Below are 17,595 nucleotides of genomic sequence, written 5' to 3' on the forward strand. Positions count from 1 at the left end.
TGTCTGCCTTCAGGCTCATAGTGTAGGCTTGCAGAATCAACCACCCTTTGCAGCAGGCCTCTCCTGTAGATAGGGTCAGGTTTGTAGTTTCTTTTTTCTGATGCCACCAGATTAAAAAATATATCTTATTATCTTACATGATTTGAAGAGGGAAGGGAAGCTTCCCAAATGATCACCTCTGGTTGATCACCTCTTTGTGGGTACTACAGTTGACCCTTGAACAACCTGGGAGTTAGGGGCTCCAACTTCCCACGTGATCAAAAATTCACACATAACTTTCAGATCCACCAGAACTTAACTACTAATAGCCTGCTGTTGACCAGAAGCCTTACCAATAACGTAAATAGTTGGTTAACACATATTTTGTATGATATATGTGGTATGTACTGTATTTCTACAATAAAGTGATCTTTAGAAAAGAAAATGTTAAGAAAATCCTAAGAAAGAGAAAATACATTTAAGTACTGTGCTAAATTTATTTTAAAAAATCCTTGTATGAGTGGATCCATCCAGTTCAAACCCATGTTGTTCAAGAGCCAACTGTATCTCCCCAGGTTTAGAGACAAGGAGAATGGAAGTTGGAATTGGATGAAGGAAAGAAGAAGAAAGAGACAATTTATGGGTTTATTCTACGCATATGAAGAAGAGCTTTTGCATACGCATAAATATAAAGTGATTAACCTTTGATCTTCACTTGTTTTTAAATTTTGCACACTAATGAGATGTTCTTTTTCATTTTTAGGTCTTGAGTATAATCATGGCCAAACCTTATGAATTTAACTGGCAGAAGGAAGTTCCTTCCTTTTTGCAAGAAGGAGCTGTTTTTGACAGATATGAAGAGGTAAAGAAGTGTTATTAATCTTTTCTCTCAAAACATTCTTATAATTATTTCATTTTAATTACAGTATTGAGTAAATAGTCTTTGACATAAGTAAGAACATCTTTGAGATTTATAAGTTGGAATAGTTGGAAAGAGGCAAGTTATGAGATATAATAATAATGATAATGATACTGTAATTTATTGAGCACTTACCGTGTGCCAGATATAATCACGATAATGATGCTATAAATTATTGAGCGCTCACTATGTGCCAGACAATCTTCTAAGCACTTGTGTGTATTATTTGTTTAATTCTTCACAACAACCTTATAAGGTTGTTGCTATTATTACCCTGGTTTTACAGATGGGTTTCGTGTAGTAACAGTTTTTGCCTAATGAAGTGCTTTTGGCAGGCTTTCTACATAAAACTTTGTATTTGTTATAAATGGAATAGTGATTGGACTTTGTGCTAGTCATTTGCTGGTTTCAGAACAGTTGGATGAAAGCTTTGCATGCCCCGGTTTCTATCCTTTATTGTTTGTGCCTTTTGCGAGGTGGCATTGGCTCCAGTTCTATAGAGCAGGGGCTTGGGGCCACCAATCTGTTGGGAAGGGTTAGGTCGGTGAGTTGAAGCCTCATCAGCATTGTAAATGCATTGTTTTTCTTGGCTTGTACTTGAGTTTGAGGTGAATTGGGGAAGGGAGGGTGAGGAGACTGTCCCCTCTGAGGCAAAGTGAAATGTAAAACTGGCTGAGACTTCATCTCAAGTCAGAATTGGTTCCTCTTGAAATCACCGGAATATATGTGGTGGTCCACTCAGAAGTTTGGATTGTCGGGCCTTTTCTTGAGGTCTGTGGGCTGACGTGACTCAGTACTTGTTGACTTGGTTTTTCCAAAATGTGTATCCTCATACCCTCTAGGTCTATACTGTAGTTGATTCATAAGTAAACAAAATTGAGAAAGGCAAAGGATGGGTCCCAGTGTGGTCATATTCCTTGTATTGAATTAAAATATTGAAGTGACAGCTATTTACAGTTCAAACTTGACTCCTTCCCCGAAGGAACAGCTAACCGTGTTCTGCTGTGAGAAGACACAAAATATTTCGCCCCCTGGAGGCAACCGCTATTAATTCTTTGGCAGTTTTCTCTTAGTCCTTTGTTTGTTTTCCTTTTTCTCTCTCTTCCAGAATTGTGATTGTAATCTTTTGAAAATATAAATCAGAACTTGCTTTTTCTCTATTTCAAAGGCTTCCATGACTCCCTATCATGGGATAAAGTGAAATACAAGGCCTTCCTTGATTTGGCTCCTGCCTAATACCGCAGCCTCATTTCCCACCAGTTTCCTACACACACTCTCTGCTTTAGCCATAAAAATCCCCTGGCAATTCCCCCAAGATACTATTCTGTTACATGCTTTGTGCGTGCTGCTCTCTTTTCCTAAAATACACTTGTTCCTCCTAGTTTGACTGGCAAACTCCTATTCATCCTTCAAAACCCAGATGAGAAATCGCTACCTCTTTGATATCTTCCTTGAACCATTCAATAAGAATTGATAACTCCTTCGTGCCACCACTAACCTACCCTTGCACATAGTACACTGCGTTCCCATTTTATTTCCTGTTTTTGTGTCTCCTGTTTTCTGAGTTTCTTGAGCTCAAAGATCATCTTTTGCTTCTTTTCTCTCTCTGGGGACTAGCAGGATGCCCGCAACTGCCAAACTCATTGTAGATGTAGCATTTCAGGGGATTTTAGATAGGATTGTTTCCGACTCGGTCTGGTTCTAGTGTTGTTCCTTTTCTTGATAAATAGTGAGTGTACTTGATAATCTTCAAGACCTGTATGGGGATCTGAACCTCAATAGATTCAAAATATTAGGGTAAATCATGTGACAGTTTTCATCTTTTAAATTAAAAAATGACCAATATTCAACAATTTGATATAGTTCAAGCTTAATACAGAGTTATTGCAATTGGATGCTTTTATCCACTTTACCCAGTGTGACAAAGAAGGCCAGCGACTGGCTTAGAAGCACTTACAAGTGTTTTTCCCTGGTAAGCCAGGTCCAGTTTGGGTACTAGAGTCACCAAGTTAATGACCATTGACCCTTGTTTATGAGCTGGTGGGACATCACTCCCAGGATCTTCTAGAGTGCCCCAATGTTTGGCAGTTTCCTCAGGCAGCATCCCAAGCACCAGAATTCTATAGGATTACTTAAAAATTCTGCATGGCGTCTAATAATTCAGAGAAGGTCATTTTGAAGAGATTAAATGTAATCACTGGCTGAGTATCTGGACTGTTGTCATATAAGCAAAAACACATTAGAGGGAAAAATTGCGTTTTTATGCTTTATCAAGTGAACTGTGATTTGATGAACTAGAGGTTATTATTTGTATTTCTCAGGATGATTTTCTTTAGCTATTAATCATCAAAACTCACTCATATTTAGAAAACTCTGATTTACATGGGCTTCTAAAGGGCAATTGCTTTTCACCCAGGTTCTTCTGAAAATGAGGTAAAGGTCAAAATCTTGAATAAGGATTTTGCTCAGCTTTCAACTTTAAGTGGTATCAGGATTTTAAGCAAAACAAGTTTTCACTTAATAAAGTAGATGCCTCTCTTCATAACAATGTATCGAACGAGAAAGTCACAGTATTAGAAACTGGACCGTAGCCACTTCTTATTACCGTTTCCCAATCCTGTAAGATTCAGTTCTTTGGAGCCACGGCTGCTAAAATATTAAAGCCAACAAAATGCAAGAGAAAAGGTTTGTTTCTACAGTGTGTGTGAACAGTAGTGGGAGATGACAGCTGATGGCAAGTGGGAGGAACAGAAATTAGAGAAAGCACAACCCGAGCATCCCAAAAGCGTCCTAGCAAAGGGACCATTTACAAAGGGGCATAAATGCCTTCAGCACCGTGCAACAACTGACAGTATCGTGAGGGCCTGAGGGATCAGCCAAATATTCAATTACGTTCCATGTCTGTGTTTAAAGAAAGCAAGGAAGGGTGTTAGGCTGTGGGTGAGCACACGCTAGGTCAGAAAAAAAGGAAGTGTTTACTAGTCACTATTTTTTTTTTTTAAGATTTTATTTATTGAGAGAGAGAATGAGAGCACGAGCAGGGCGGCGGGGGGAGAGGCGGGGAGGGGGAGAGCGAGAGGGAGAAGCAGCCTCCGCGCTGAGCAGGGAGCCCGATATGGAACTCCATGCCTGGACCCTGAGATCCTGACGTGAGTGGAAGACAGACGCTTAACCAACTGGGCCACCCAGGTGCCCCTACTAATCACTATTTTAAAAGTATGTTATTTTGCCAATAATTGTAATCAGTGCAACTGCATTTAAGCATTATTTTATTATTTCTGTATTGCTTGAGAGGTAGGCCACAGTTTTAAAGACCATGTAACATAGCAGCCTGCATTGTAGCCCCTGTTGTATTCCCCTGCCACTTGTAAATCTGCTTTTTATCTAACTCTACTTGACTCATAAGTTACTTAAATGCAAAATGTATTTTGTTTCCCAAGGGATGCTTGTTATTCAGTCTTTAAAGCAGAGATTTTTCTATTGTAGAGGCGAGAAATAGCAGTACTTTTTAAAATACTTGGACCCAAATGTCTCCAGCTTAAACAGTGTCCTGACTTCCTTTGATAGCATATTAAAAGGCTGAAGACCTTATGCCCTGGCTACCCTGGGCCCTCCCCTGTCTTTCCTAGAATTCCTATCTGAAGAAAGCTGACACTTTCTTGGGGATGACTCACATCCTCAGTGCCTTCTTACCTTTCTGTTCCCAGGACTGTTCCCTGCTGTGGTTTGTTTTACTCTCTCAGTCCTTTGTATATATCACCAAATCCCCAGAACAAGAGTGTTGTATGAAATAGACTTTCACATAGGATTTAGGATTGGAGCACACACCGGGGCTCACTTCACTTCAAGATTAAACGTCAGACATGGTGCTGAACAAATTTCCTTTGCCAGCCTGGCCAGGGAGTGGCTCTCATTGTCTTCTCCTTTTCCCTGCTCTCTCCCACTAAGATGCATGTGTCAGCTTCTCTTCTTTTCTTTTTTTAATCCCCCCCTCAGCGTCCTTTTCCAATTTACCTATTTCCTCTTTTCCACATGCCTCTTCTCCCAATTAAAAAAAAAAAAAAAATTTTTTTTTTCCTCTCTCTCAAGCCAAACAAGCAAAACAGAAAATTTTAGTCCCTTCTCATCCTGAACCGTTTGGAAGCAAGAGCTTGAGGTAAAAAGGGAGCCAGACTCTCCTGAGACTTCACTTTTGCATAACCTTGCATAATCCTTCTAGATACGTGCTTACCAACCGAGCTTTGCCTGATGAAAATGGCCCATTATCTGTGCTGCCCATTACCGCATGTGGCTGCCCAGTACTTGAAATGTGCCTGGTGGGGTTGAGGGAACTGGGTTTTTGACTTTAATTCATTTTAATTTAAACTTACCTAGCGGCACGTGGCCAGTGCCTGCCTTACGGGGCAGCACGGCTCTGGACAACGAGCTCAAACTACAACCAGATTTCTCAACACACAGAAAGAGTTCTCCGGTCCCTTGGTTGGAAGCGACAGTCGGCTTCAGCCATTTCTTCTCGGTGGCAGCCGGAGTGGAGATTTAAGTGTTGTATGGATGATTCACCTCAAGCCCCCGTCGTTCCCCGGGTCACAGATCCGCCGGTGGGGGCCACCCCTTTTCCCACCCGGGGGACTTTATTGTAACTGAGCCAAGCTTGCCCGGGGTAGAGCCCCCTCTTCTGGCAAAGCCTTGGTCTTATACTAGCCCCGCCCACCCTCTGCCCCCCAACCTCCTCCCCCAACACACACTTCCGTGGACTCTGTCCGTGCTTCCAGCTGCTACCAGGACACGGGACACAATCATTGCCGCCACCAGACCCAGCGGAGTATCCAAGTGCGGGATCGGACCAACCTACAGTAGGGCCGAGTGGGACAGGCTGACGTGGCGTCTTTCCAGGGCAGCTCTGAAACCGAACGGAGGGCCGCGCAGCAGAGCTCCAGGCAGCCTACACACCCCAGGCTGTTCATCAGGGAAGTGAAGAATTTTCTAAATATAACCTTCAAAAAAAAAAAACTAAAAACACAACCCTCATAGAAAGTATTTTGGCTTCAAGATTTATTTAACCCCTCCGCGAGGACACCGGCAGCATGGTAAAGCTAGTTCTAAGAGTGCTGGGGGACCAGAGTTGTACAGTTGTCCCCTTGAGCAACTCGGGGTGGGGCCCTCACCTCGGAGCAGTGAAAACGCCGCAGATCACTTTGACCCCCGCCCCCAAAACGGAGCCGCTAACAGCCCGCTGTTGGCCAGAAGCCTTCCTGATGACAACGGTTGAGTAACACATATTTTGTATATTATGTATTGTCTACTGTATCCTTACACTCGAGTAAACGACAGAAAAGGAAATTTATTAGGAAAATCCTAAAGAAAATACATCTACAGTGCTGTACTGCATTTACGAAAAAAGCAAAAAACCAAAAACCTCCACATCCAAGTGGACCCATGCTGTTTAAGGGTCAACTCTGTAGAGACAGGAGAGGGAGGCCGACGCACGTTTTGACAAAATGCGCTACGGAGCTGGTTGCCCTCCTGTGGGGCGATAGAACTGTCACTCCTGTGGTCGTCTTTTCTGCCGGCCCCCAAGCACATGCATCTCTGTGGACACAAAGCAGTTGGAACGTCTCTAGCTAACGGCAAAGAATCTGGGCCCCAAAAAATAGTAACTAGTGGGTCGACCAAAAGTACATTCTTCTATAGAGATAAACCCTCCTTGGGTAGGCCTCTTAGACAGTATTCCCTTAGACCGTCAAGAGGATATATAGCCTTTTTTTTTTTTTTTTTTTTAGTCTTGCCAAGTTTTGGATCGTTTAAACTGAATTGTACTTACAGGGTCAGGATATTAGGCTCAAAGAGTAGAGAGTAGAATTTGCCTCTTACTTGTGTTTGCAGTCACCATGTGTGTAAGGATGCTTACACCATCACCATGTTGTGCACTCGCGAGAGAGCAAGCACAAATCGGGGGGAGGGGCAGAGGCAGAGGGAGAAGCAGACTCCCCGCTGAGCAGGGAGCCCGACATAGGGCTCAGTCCCAGAACGCTGGGATCATGACCTGAGACGAAGGCAGAGCCTTAACCGACTGAGCCACCCAGGTGCCCCTAGTCTTTCAACTTTTCTAAAAAGTGGATAAAACATTTAATGATTAGTGACAAAACTGAATGAAAATTTAATTTAACCCATGCACAGGAAGAGTGCAGGGAGGTGTTGGAAAGTAGAAATGGTGGAGAATTGGAGGAAAGACCAGAAGGTTAATATTCTCAGCGGGAGGCATTGCTGTTGGTTAGTTGATGGTGAGTGGAATAGAGGCTCATGTATCTATTATTTAAAGCTAAAATTGCCAATCAGTCCAAAACCAAAAATAATGTCAAATTTGGAGCGGGGAGGTGGAGAAAAAGTAGGGAAATGAGTTCAATGGAGTTTAATTTCAGAATTTTTATCCTAAGGAACCTCTTACTACATGTGCCTGGTGGATATTAGTTCAGAAATTTCTTGTCTTGCCACAAATCTCATTTTCTTCAGACTCCAGTCCCTACTAGAATTGGACATTTAAAGCAAAACCAAAAATGTGTTGAGCTCACTTCATTATCCGACAAATTAAGTCCAGACGTCTCATTTGGAAACTCAGCATGTGACCTAGATGTCCTGCCAGCCTCACCCCTCTGCTTTCCCCCAAAGTCAAGTTGTGACAAGGAAGGTGGTGGTGGTGGGCCGTGTTCCTTGTGGTATGAGAGGGCCGGAAGGGGTGTCAGGTGCCAGAGGCTGACCTGGGATGCCTAAGAAAGCAGGCCCCCTTCGGGCTGAGTCTTCATGGAAGGGTTAACCCGCTGATCAAAGCACCGCTGAGATGAGGGCCGAGCCCCCAGCTCACTCGAGGGCGTGCATGTGGAAAGAAGGAAGTGGCTTGTCCAGCTGGGGCAGAGGGGAGGGTGCTGGAGGGCAAGAGCTGAAGCTACAGACGGGCAGTGTCCACACCATGGAGGGCAGTAAGGGGAGAGGTGGGGTATGGGAATGAATCAGAGGATTTTCTAACCCAGTCGGTGTAGAAGCAAGGAGAATAAGGACTGTAAGGTGAGGCGGGGGTTTCTGGCACTGGAAGCTGGGGTGGGCTCTGATGGAGGCAGAGAGAACACTAGAGGAGGGCTGCGGTTACGGATACACTTCGCTGTTCCTCTTCCTGAAACGAACGGCATGTATCATCATATCTTCTATAGTACCTAAGAAACATTTTGCTTATAATAGAAATCGCCTAAGTTTTAGTTAAAAATAAACCGGGCAGAAAGGGAATTGAAGAGCATAACTATCCAAGAGCATGAACAAATGGATGTGCACTCAAGTATGAGAATAAAGGGTGTGGACCAGGACGAGGAGCTTGGGTTTCTTTCTGGTTGTTATGGGAAGCCACTTCAGCGGAGACTGACGTGCTCCGATAGACATTTTGGAGACACTTACTTTGGTGGCTACAGGGAAGTGGTCGGGGGGTGGGGGGCGGACACAGGCAAAGCGCAGGCAGGAGATCTGTGTACGTGGTTGGAGAACACCAGGAATTTAAGGAAGGTGAGCTAGAGTCGTACTCCTTTCTCCTACTGGCTGTATCTCCATAGACAATTTTCTTACCATCTCTATGCTACAGTAGAGCTGATAAGGTGGATAGATCTAAGGATTTTGCAGTTCTCTATCTGCCGGCCTTCAGGTACCCTGCTTGTCATCTCAGCCATGTGACTTCTTCCTCGCACGCTAAGAAAGTTGTGGCCAGGTGCCTGGGCACTTAGTCGGTTGGCCTGAACATGGAAACAACCCCAAACTGCACCACCTAGCATCAGCCAGGTTTTTGCAAAAACACCCAGGCCTGCTCCTTCCTTTAGATCAGATTTTAAAATTCTTTTTAATTTATTTATTCTTTTCAAGTTGGTTCCACGCCCAGCATGGGGCTTGAACTCACGACCCTGAGAACAAGAGTTGCATGCTTTACGGACTGAGCCAGCCAGGTGCCCGTAGACCAGATTTTAAAACAATAGGTCTGATAATGTTACCTGTGCTTTCAAATTCCCAAAGCTTAGAGCTCGTTGGCATCCAAGCCTGAAACACTTAAGGAAAAGCCTGTATGGTTTGGAAATTCCAAAAGTAAGTGGATGTGAAGGCAAAAGACTCTGGTTTGAGCCTTGACCCAGACATTTGCAAGTTACGACCTTGAGCAAGTCCTTTCACCTGTCTGAGTGAGCATCTGTCTTGCCTCAAGTGTGTCAGTATATTAGTGCCAGACGTTCCTAGGAGGAGTCCGAGTCATTCATGTGTGTGTGGATTTGTCCTCAGAGCAAAGGCTCTACCATAGTTGAGACCCTGTCTGTTTTGTTGTCTCCCAGTGCTTATCCAGAGTAAAATGTTCCGTCAATAACTCACAAGATACCAGTGCAAATGCTTGGCATAAATAATCAGACTTCTAATGTTTCTGCCAGTAAATGGCTTGAACATCTCCCCCGTTTCATTTTTTACCTTAATGAAGAGTAAGGGATTGATTAACAGAAGCCCAGGATAGTCCCAGGTTTTCACTGCATAGATCCCTGGTGCACATTTGCTCCTTTACTTGTGGGTAAGGTTAGAAGAGCAATTTCAAATCACAGAGTTTGCGGACCCGCCCTCTGTCAGTATCTGCCTAGGAGTGTGTGAACTGCAGGAAGGAACCACTGCCCTTGATAAAAAGGAAGCATGCCTTGATTAGAGCAATGAAAACATATGTGTTGAATAAGAGGTTTTTCCAGAGTGCTAAGTACAGACCTAGCCAAGGACTTGGAGATGAAGAAGCCTAAAAGTATTGGGGTTCTAGGAGACAGCCCCAAGGAGAAATAACCAGAGGTCGGGCTTGACTGACTGGCAGGTGAAATCACATCAAGGCAAGGAGAACCAGTGTGAGCCTGATTTGAAGTCCCACTAGGAGATATGACATCAAATCTGGAAGGAGCAATGAGGCCTGAAAGGGAAGAAAGGCAAGAGTTAGGAATGTGAAGAGATAAGGGTATAAAAGGATCAGTGATTGGTCAATAATTGTATCAACTTTTGCTGTGTTATTACACACAACAGAGCACACCAAAACTTAATGACATAGCAGGGCCAAGCTTTTCTCTACGCTCTTAGATTCAGTGCCTGGGGCTAGCAAATTAAGCTGACAAAAACCAGATGAACAGGAGAAAATGCATCCACATTTTATTGATGTTATTATTTTTACAGCTACGGGAGCTTCACAGGAAAGTGAAAACCCAAAGAAATGGGTAGACTGAGAGGGTTGTATACCATTTTAACAAAAGATGATAAATTGTGGAGAAGTGACAAAAGGGAAAGGGGATTTGGGCTTCTAGGGGCAGTAAATTGTAGGAATGTAGATATATATGGGGAAACTAATGGAAGGTAGAGGTTATTTCAGTAAGGTTTGTGCAGACTCATCTCGGGGCCAGCTTTCTGTCTTCTTGCCCAAAACTCCCTGGAGAGGTGATTTAATTTATGGCTACCTTTATTTCTCAAAAGTTTCTGCTTTTAATCAGATAAGAGAAGCTCCGAGGAGGCCTCTTTCTGCATCTGTTGATTCTCAGTTATTTTCAGTTCACCCTAATCCATATGCCCAAGTGGCGTATTTGGAAGTGATGTATTCCTATCCCAAAGTCTAAGATAGCAGCCATGTAGATAGTCTGTGATTCTGTGGGTCAGCCGTCCGGGTGGGGCTCAGCTGGGCTCACTCAAGTGTCTGCTGGGCTGACTTGGGGCTGGCTGATTTCGGGTGGCCTTAGCGAGACCTTCTCCTCTCCGGTCCACCTGATCTGTCATCATTCTGCCAGCAGGCATGGCTTGCTGTCTCTTGGGGTCAGCCGTGTTTCTGCTGCATTCTCTAGACCAAAGCAAGTCACAAGATCAACCCAGACTCCTGGAGTGGGGACATACATTCCACCTCTTGGTGGGCGAATCTGTAAGTCACATTGCAAGGGGTGTGGATGCAGGGAGACCTGAAGGATTGGGCTGTGTTTGCAGTCAACCGCAGCTGTCTGGGTACTCTTTATGTAGTCCATCTTCCCGTGGTGAAAGGCTTAGAACAGCCGTCAACATACTTTTCCTGTAAGGGACTAGATACTTTATCAAGTTATATAAGCCATACAGTCTCTGTTACAAATACTCGACTTTGTAGCACAGAGGCAGTCATGGAACATAGACAATCCGTAATTGAATAAATGGGCTATGTTCCAATAAAATTTTATTTTCAAAAACGGGGGCACGCTGGATTTGACTCACAGGCTATACTTTGCAGACACCTTGCTTAGAAGACAAGTCATGTTAAACAGAAGTGAATAACACGTTAGTTTGGGTGGTGAGGACCCTTGCAGTTTCAAGTAGTTACTTTGAGCTCATCATTTGCCCTTAAAAATGTCTTATTTCATTTTTAGGTTATCATTCTCCACTTCTTTTCCTTTTTCTCTACAATTATATCAGCTTTGCTGTGCAATCAACCACTTTGGTCTTTCTTCTCTATAAGATGCTTCAGTTTGCTTTGTTCTTGCTTATTGCTCTTTTCATTTTTATGTTTTTCCCTCTCCATGAAGTTTCTCTGGGTTTGCTTTTCTTCCTTTCTTCACAAGGGTAGAAGATAGCTCTATCCCCCTGGAGGAATAGAAGCATCTCACCCATGAAATAGCGTCTGAGTCAGTGTCATGGAAAAGTCTACGACTTGAGATTCCTGCTTTTCAAGGGTGCAGGAAGGTCTGCTTATTCCTGGAAGACGTGAGATGCATCCACTAGGAAACTAGCGAGGGAAATCTGGGGCGGCATAGATTTACAAAGAGCTTGTAGAAATGAAGGAAACAATATACAAAGAAAGTGTATAAATAATGAGCCAATAAAATTAAAATAGGGGGGCTGTGAAGCCACTTAAGTGCTAGTTCTTTGAGGGTTCTATTCAACCTGTAAAGTGTAATTGGGAAAATGCTCAGTATTCGTTCGTTCAAGCCATGCCTGTGACTGTAGGTGAACAGATGCATGGCGGCCTAGGCATCTATTTCATTCGGGCGGATGAGTGCAGCCTTGCGGACCTCCAGGCTGATGGTGAAGAGGCCCGAAGGACATCCAGGCTGCATTCCCTTGGCACGTTCTTTTTGGGAGTGCACTCTGTTAATGCGTGTGGTCTAGCCATTGAATTAATAGAGTTCGTTCAAGGTGAACAAATGAACAGTCAAGTGAAATATACAGCATGTGTTAAAGTGAATCATCTTCAAGTCCCTTTTTGAGTATTACAGTTGCGTTTCTTTAAAATCCACTTCATGGAAATGAATTCCCTGTTCCTTTTTTTTTTTTCTTTTAAAGATTTTATTTATTTATTTGACAGAGAGACAGCCAGCCAGATAGGGAACACAAGCAGGGGGAGTGGGAGAGGAAGAAGCAGGCTCATAGCAGAGGAGCCTGATGTGGGGCTTGATCCCATAACGCCGGGATCACTCCCTGAGCCGAAGGCAGACGCTTAACGACTGCACTACCCAGGCGCCCCATGAATTCCCTGTTCCTAAAAATTAGGAGGAAATGTTTGCACTGTTGTTACTGATCTTAGTTGTTTTTAGGGAGGATGCTTTTTCGTCCTTACACTAGAAATACATGCCATGGCCAAGATGAGCTAGCCATCACTAGGTGCTGTGTAAATGCTGAGCGAACATGGTTTCATTTAAACCTTAGAAGAAGCCTGTTGTTAGGTAGGTCTCTAACCTACAGATTGCAGAACCAAGACTTATGGTGGTTAAACACCTCATCCGAGGCCACAAAGCTGCTCACAGCAGAGCAGCAAGAGTCCACATGCTAGCCTGTCATGGTTCTCAAAGTGCGGTCCTTGACCAATGCGTTAGCAGCACCTGGAGCACTTGTTAGAAATGCAAGCTCTCAGGCCCCACCCCAGACCTACCTAATGAGAAACTCTGGGGTGAGCTCCAGCAATCCCTGTTTTAAGAGCCCTGTGGGGGTGATTCTAATGATACAGCTCAAGTTTGAGGACCACGAGGCATAGAGCAAGTCAGGGAGCTTTGGATTTCCTTAGAAGGAAAAAAAATTAAATGCATTTAAAGTTCTTTACAGCTGATCTCCCCCAAACAAGCAGCACAGATAAAGAGGGGGAACTGTTCAGTAAAAGAAACTTTTCTTTTTCCAGAGTTGAATGTATTAGATCTTATTTCACTCTTCAGCGTGCTAAGCAGTTGGTATCGGTCGTCTTCTTTTAAACCGTCTGATGGAGTTAAGGATTAAATGAGATTATTTTCCACATTATACAGAGGAAAGGGGAGCCTAAATCAATTAGGGAATTGCTTACTATTCAACATGTAGTGATCGATGGAGCCTGTCTCCAGAACTGATGTATTGATAAAGAGAACACACGTGAATCACAGCCACCTGTATTATGACTTGGGACCTTGAAATGGCTGCCATTTGCAAATGATGAGGTTCAAAGTATGGCACCTTGGTGTGTTGAATATTTTAAGTGGAAGGAGTTTGAAGGTCATTCTAAAGCATCCCTCCTCCTCCCCCACTCCCATACCAGGTCATAAAAAACCCACACGCGAGAGGTGCCCTCCCTATACCTTCAAGAAAGAAGCATCCTTATCTCCAATGACAAAGGTACTCCAAGAAGAATCTGAACAAACAGGCCTTCTTAAGACCCCTCCCCCCCACCCAGTTTTCTACACTTAACCTTGTACTCCTTGACCTATCTTATTTCTAAATGACTGTCCACACTGTTCATCATACCTAACACAAAAATACTCAGGTTTAACCATTTTTTCTGGCATTTATTTTCTTATGCAGATTCCCATGTCACATGTTAACAAAATTCGTCCAAGTAAACGTGAAGATCAAATTGGCTTTATTAAAGAATTCATGAATTGGGTAGCATCCCACCAATCCATCCGGCAAATAGAAAGGAGCTCTGTTGAGCTGCAGTAAGGGAAAAGTGTTTAAAAGCAGAGAGGGAATGGAAAAAGGGGAATTATTAGCAAAGAATGCATTGTTTTAGGCAAGGTTGCCTTCCTAAGGGGGACGGAGGGGGTCTCTCATCACTACCTCCTAGTGCTGACCCTGAAACTCCAGGTTTGCTGGTTACAGGTCACATTACTCGTGAGGTTGAAACTGCAGTTGGTTTTGGTATTAGGTCTTGGTTTGCTGACATGGGGCCTTAACATAAATGACTTCATTTGGGGCCTGTGGTTCTTTTTATTATACATATAACTTATAAATATGCATGCTTTCCTGTTGCTAATTTTTGTCAGTTTAATTTTCGGACCTAGTCAGGGACCTTAAGAGGATTATGGAAAACTTCTTTTTTTTTTTTTCTTTTTAAGGTTTTATTTATTAGAAAGAGCAAGAGCATAAGCACAAGTGGGGGGAGGGGAAGAGGGAGAAGCAGACTCCCCACTGAGCAGGGAGCCTGACACAGGGCTCCGTCCCAGGACCCTGGGATCATGATCTGAGCCAAAGGCAGATGCTTAACCAACCCACCCAGGCGCCCCAAAATGTTTTCTTCCCCTACACAGTTTTTTGAAGGTACGTATGATGTTTAAAAAATATATATGTACACACACACACACACAGAGTAATGGAAGCTACTTAAATAGTAACCTATTTGCTTTATTTCAGACCATAATTATTATATTACTATATCCAGGAGTTCTTAATTTGATTCTTTTAAGGAAATGAGGATGGAAAGAATTTATTTTTCATATTATTTGCCTCTCACAGCAAATAAATGCCCCTCCGAACACGAATACCTCTACCTTATAATCAAGGAAGATCAGCCTTTAAGGATAGAAAAGTATTCACCAGGACTTTTTTAGTCTCTGATTTTTTTGTGGAGGGGTGGAAACTAGGTAAAATGTACTGTATGGAAGAAACATAATATTTTCTTTCAATCCATGAAAATAGACCTAAAATATCCTCAGTAGGGGAGCCTGTCTTTTAATACTTAATATTGATAGATTCATAAACACGTTTTTAAACTACTTACTCTTCAAGCCATAAATATTAAGCAATTGAAATGGTGCCTTGTCAAAAACATGTAATGCAGTGTGTTGGCTGAGCCAGTATGGTTTCTGACATGCTCTTTCGGCTAAGGAGTTCCCCTGAGGACAGTTTTGCTGGCACCCTTACTGCTCTCCTGCTATGGATTCTCTTCTCCCTGGTACCTAAAAGGGCAGATGGTCCTCCTAACAGATGAAATGCAAGAAGGAGCCTAGTGTTTAGACCCTCACCAAAGTCAAGCTGCCAAGATATTGTTTGCAAATGAAGAAAGGGTTTGTACTAAGTGGTATTTAGGGTAAAAATCTTGGCCAGAGAGCTTTCTCGAAGAGTTTGAAATACACATCGTTGGTTAAGGGCATGGGTTTGGAGTTAAGCAGAAACAGCTTTAAGGTTGGCTTTGCAATTCAAGAAATGGGACTGTAAGCCAGTCTTAAACCCGCTGAGTACTAAGCCACAGCTTCCTTGTCTGAAAAATGGGGATGATATTACTTGCCTCACAGAGCCATTCCGAGAAATAATTAAGATGGGTATTTCTGGAATGTGAGTTAGCTATACCTCTCTTCCGGTTTAAACCTTCAGGGGCTTTCTAGCTCATGTCAAACAATTTCCAAATTCCTTCCTATGGCCTGCAATCCCTCTACATGATGCTGTCACTCTACTGTCCCATTAATGTTCCTTGAAAATACCAGGCACACTTAAACCTCAGGGCCTTTGCACTTGGGGGTCCCTCTCTGGATTGCTCTTCCCCCTATTTCATCAGCACACCCACCTCCCCCAAAAAACACACACACATTACCCTTACCCTTTTAGATTTTTTTACCTTCACATTTATCAGTTCCTGATGTATTATTTTTTGTTCATTGTCAAAATTCCCCCTAGAATATAAGCTGTGAGAGCAGATCCTTTGTTTTTATTTACTGCTGTATCCCCAGAGAGAAATCACTCATCACCCAACAGATACTAATAAGCACCCACAGTGACCCAGCGATTCTTTAATTACATATCTGGGACTCAAATTTTTTTGTTATTTAGATAGCTGCTAATTTTTAAGGAATTTTAAGGGTACCAAGAAACTGGAACTGGAGGTCCTTTTTTAGGGGACCTGGAGAAGGGTTAGCAAGAGATCCCGCCTGTGGCAGCCACGGAGGTATGCCGCTAACCTCTCCTTCCAGTGGACTCTGCCACAGGCCGTATGGTCAGTAGACAGCCTCCAGCTGCCGCGGCTTCGGCACCCGTACAACATTCATGCTGCGGTTCCCAGCCAGTGAGTGACACGGCAGAGATTCTGAAGCTGGCCCTCGTCTGCCCCAGATGAGGCTGGCCGGCGGTCCTTGCACCAGAAATTCCATCCACCTGGTGGAGACCCTTCCTCTCATGGGTCTTAGTCCTGCCTCATGGTTTGAGGGCTCTCCCTGCCTGCCCCTGCTTCCGTTCCCCCCCCAAAGGGAACAACCCCCCTTCAGTGTAGAACAATCACATGCTAATAAGCCTTTGGATCTGTAATTTTCTATAGCTCTGCCCTCACTGCAGAACTCTCGAGGTGAAAGCAGTGGTCCTTGTGTACATGTTCCAGTAATTTCTGCACTTCTTTTGGACAATAAAAAGTGATAGAGCCAGGATTGGCTCTAAGAGCCTGTGGGACTGTATCTTTGAGGCCGAAATATAAGCTATTTCAGAAGACCAAAGTGGAAGGGAGTGACATCTCATGCAGTTAGTGTAAAGACGGGCATTTTTAAAAGCTGAATTATTTAAGTAGGAAATGCATACATTCAGAGAGCACCTTCATGGAAGTCATTTGAGATTCCTTTCAGTGACTCTGTTCAGTGGGTACCGCCATCTCCAGGTAGCAATAGCTGGAAACATTCTTTCCTTGACCTGCTTCCTCACATATATGTCTTCTCTGCCATTATATTTCTTTCTTTCCTTTTTCTTTTCTTTTCTTTTCTTTTCTTTTCTTTTCTTTTCTTTTCTTTTCTTTCTTGTTTTTTTTTTTTTAAGAAAGCACAAGTGAGTGTGAGCTGGGTGGAGGGGAGGTGCAGAGGGAGAAGGAGGGAGAGAATCTTAAGAAGGTTCCATGCTCAGTGCGGAGCCCGACACCATGACCCTGAGATCATAACCTAAGCGGAAACCAGGAGTCGGACACTTAACTGACTGAGCCACCCAGGCGTCCTCATGTTGTATTTCTGATCATTTCCTTGGCCCAGTTTATTAGTCTGGAACAAATTGTGGTTTAATTAGAAGTGCTTTACTGAAAAGGATTTTCCAGCTTGTGGTCATGCTTCAAGCCCATCTGCAAAGCACATCTCCTGTTGTTCTTAGAATTATTGTGGGGGGTGGGGGGCGGGCATTAAAGAAAAAGTTATTCCTGGCACTTGTTAAAGAATGATCGGGCAGACTATGTTCAAGAGACTTACTACAATGTCAGGGGCATACAGTACTTGAGGAGAGGTCGAGTTCAACTCTGAATACAAAGAGGAAAGGGGGATTTATGGCCAAAGAGCGGGTGACAGTCACCTGGAGATGGTGGAAGTTGAGGCACCTGATCAGGTATCAAAGGTGCTCAGGCGTTGAGGGTGGGAGATTCTGGCTAAAGCAATTTAGCAGGAGTCCTGCTCAAATCGATCACTGCAAAGACAGTGGAGGTCTAGTTGGGAAGAAGATTCAGAGGAGTTGACTAAGGT

General features: G+C 43.6%; 1 protein-coding gene across 4 annotated transcripts in view; it reads left to right on the forward strand.

Moving 5' to 3' along the window:
* PLCB4 (phospholipase C beta 4) overlaps positions 1-17,595 on the forward strand; it is a 399,303-nt gene that overhangs the window by 239,736 nt on the left and 141,972 nt on the right. For all 4 annotated transcript variants that reach the window (XM_045808925.2, XM_045808910.2, XM_087853750.1 and 1 more), the window contains exon 3: positions 743-841. In XM_045808925.2, coding sequence (XP_045664881.1) covers positions 758-841 — 84 coding nt within the window. In that variant the 5' untranslated portion in view covers positions 743-757. The remainder of the gene's footprint in view (positions 1-742; positions 842-17,595) is intronic.

The sequence above is a fragment of the Ursus americanus genome, chromosome 22 (assembly GCF_024610735.1).
Source record: "Ursus americanus isolate L20-20 chromosome 22, mUrsAme1.1.p, whole genome shotgun sequence".
Taxonomy (NCBI): domain Eukaryota; kingdom Metazoa; phylum Chordata; class Mammalia; order Carnivora; family Ursidae; genus Ursus; species Ursus americanus.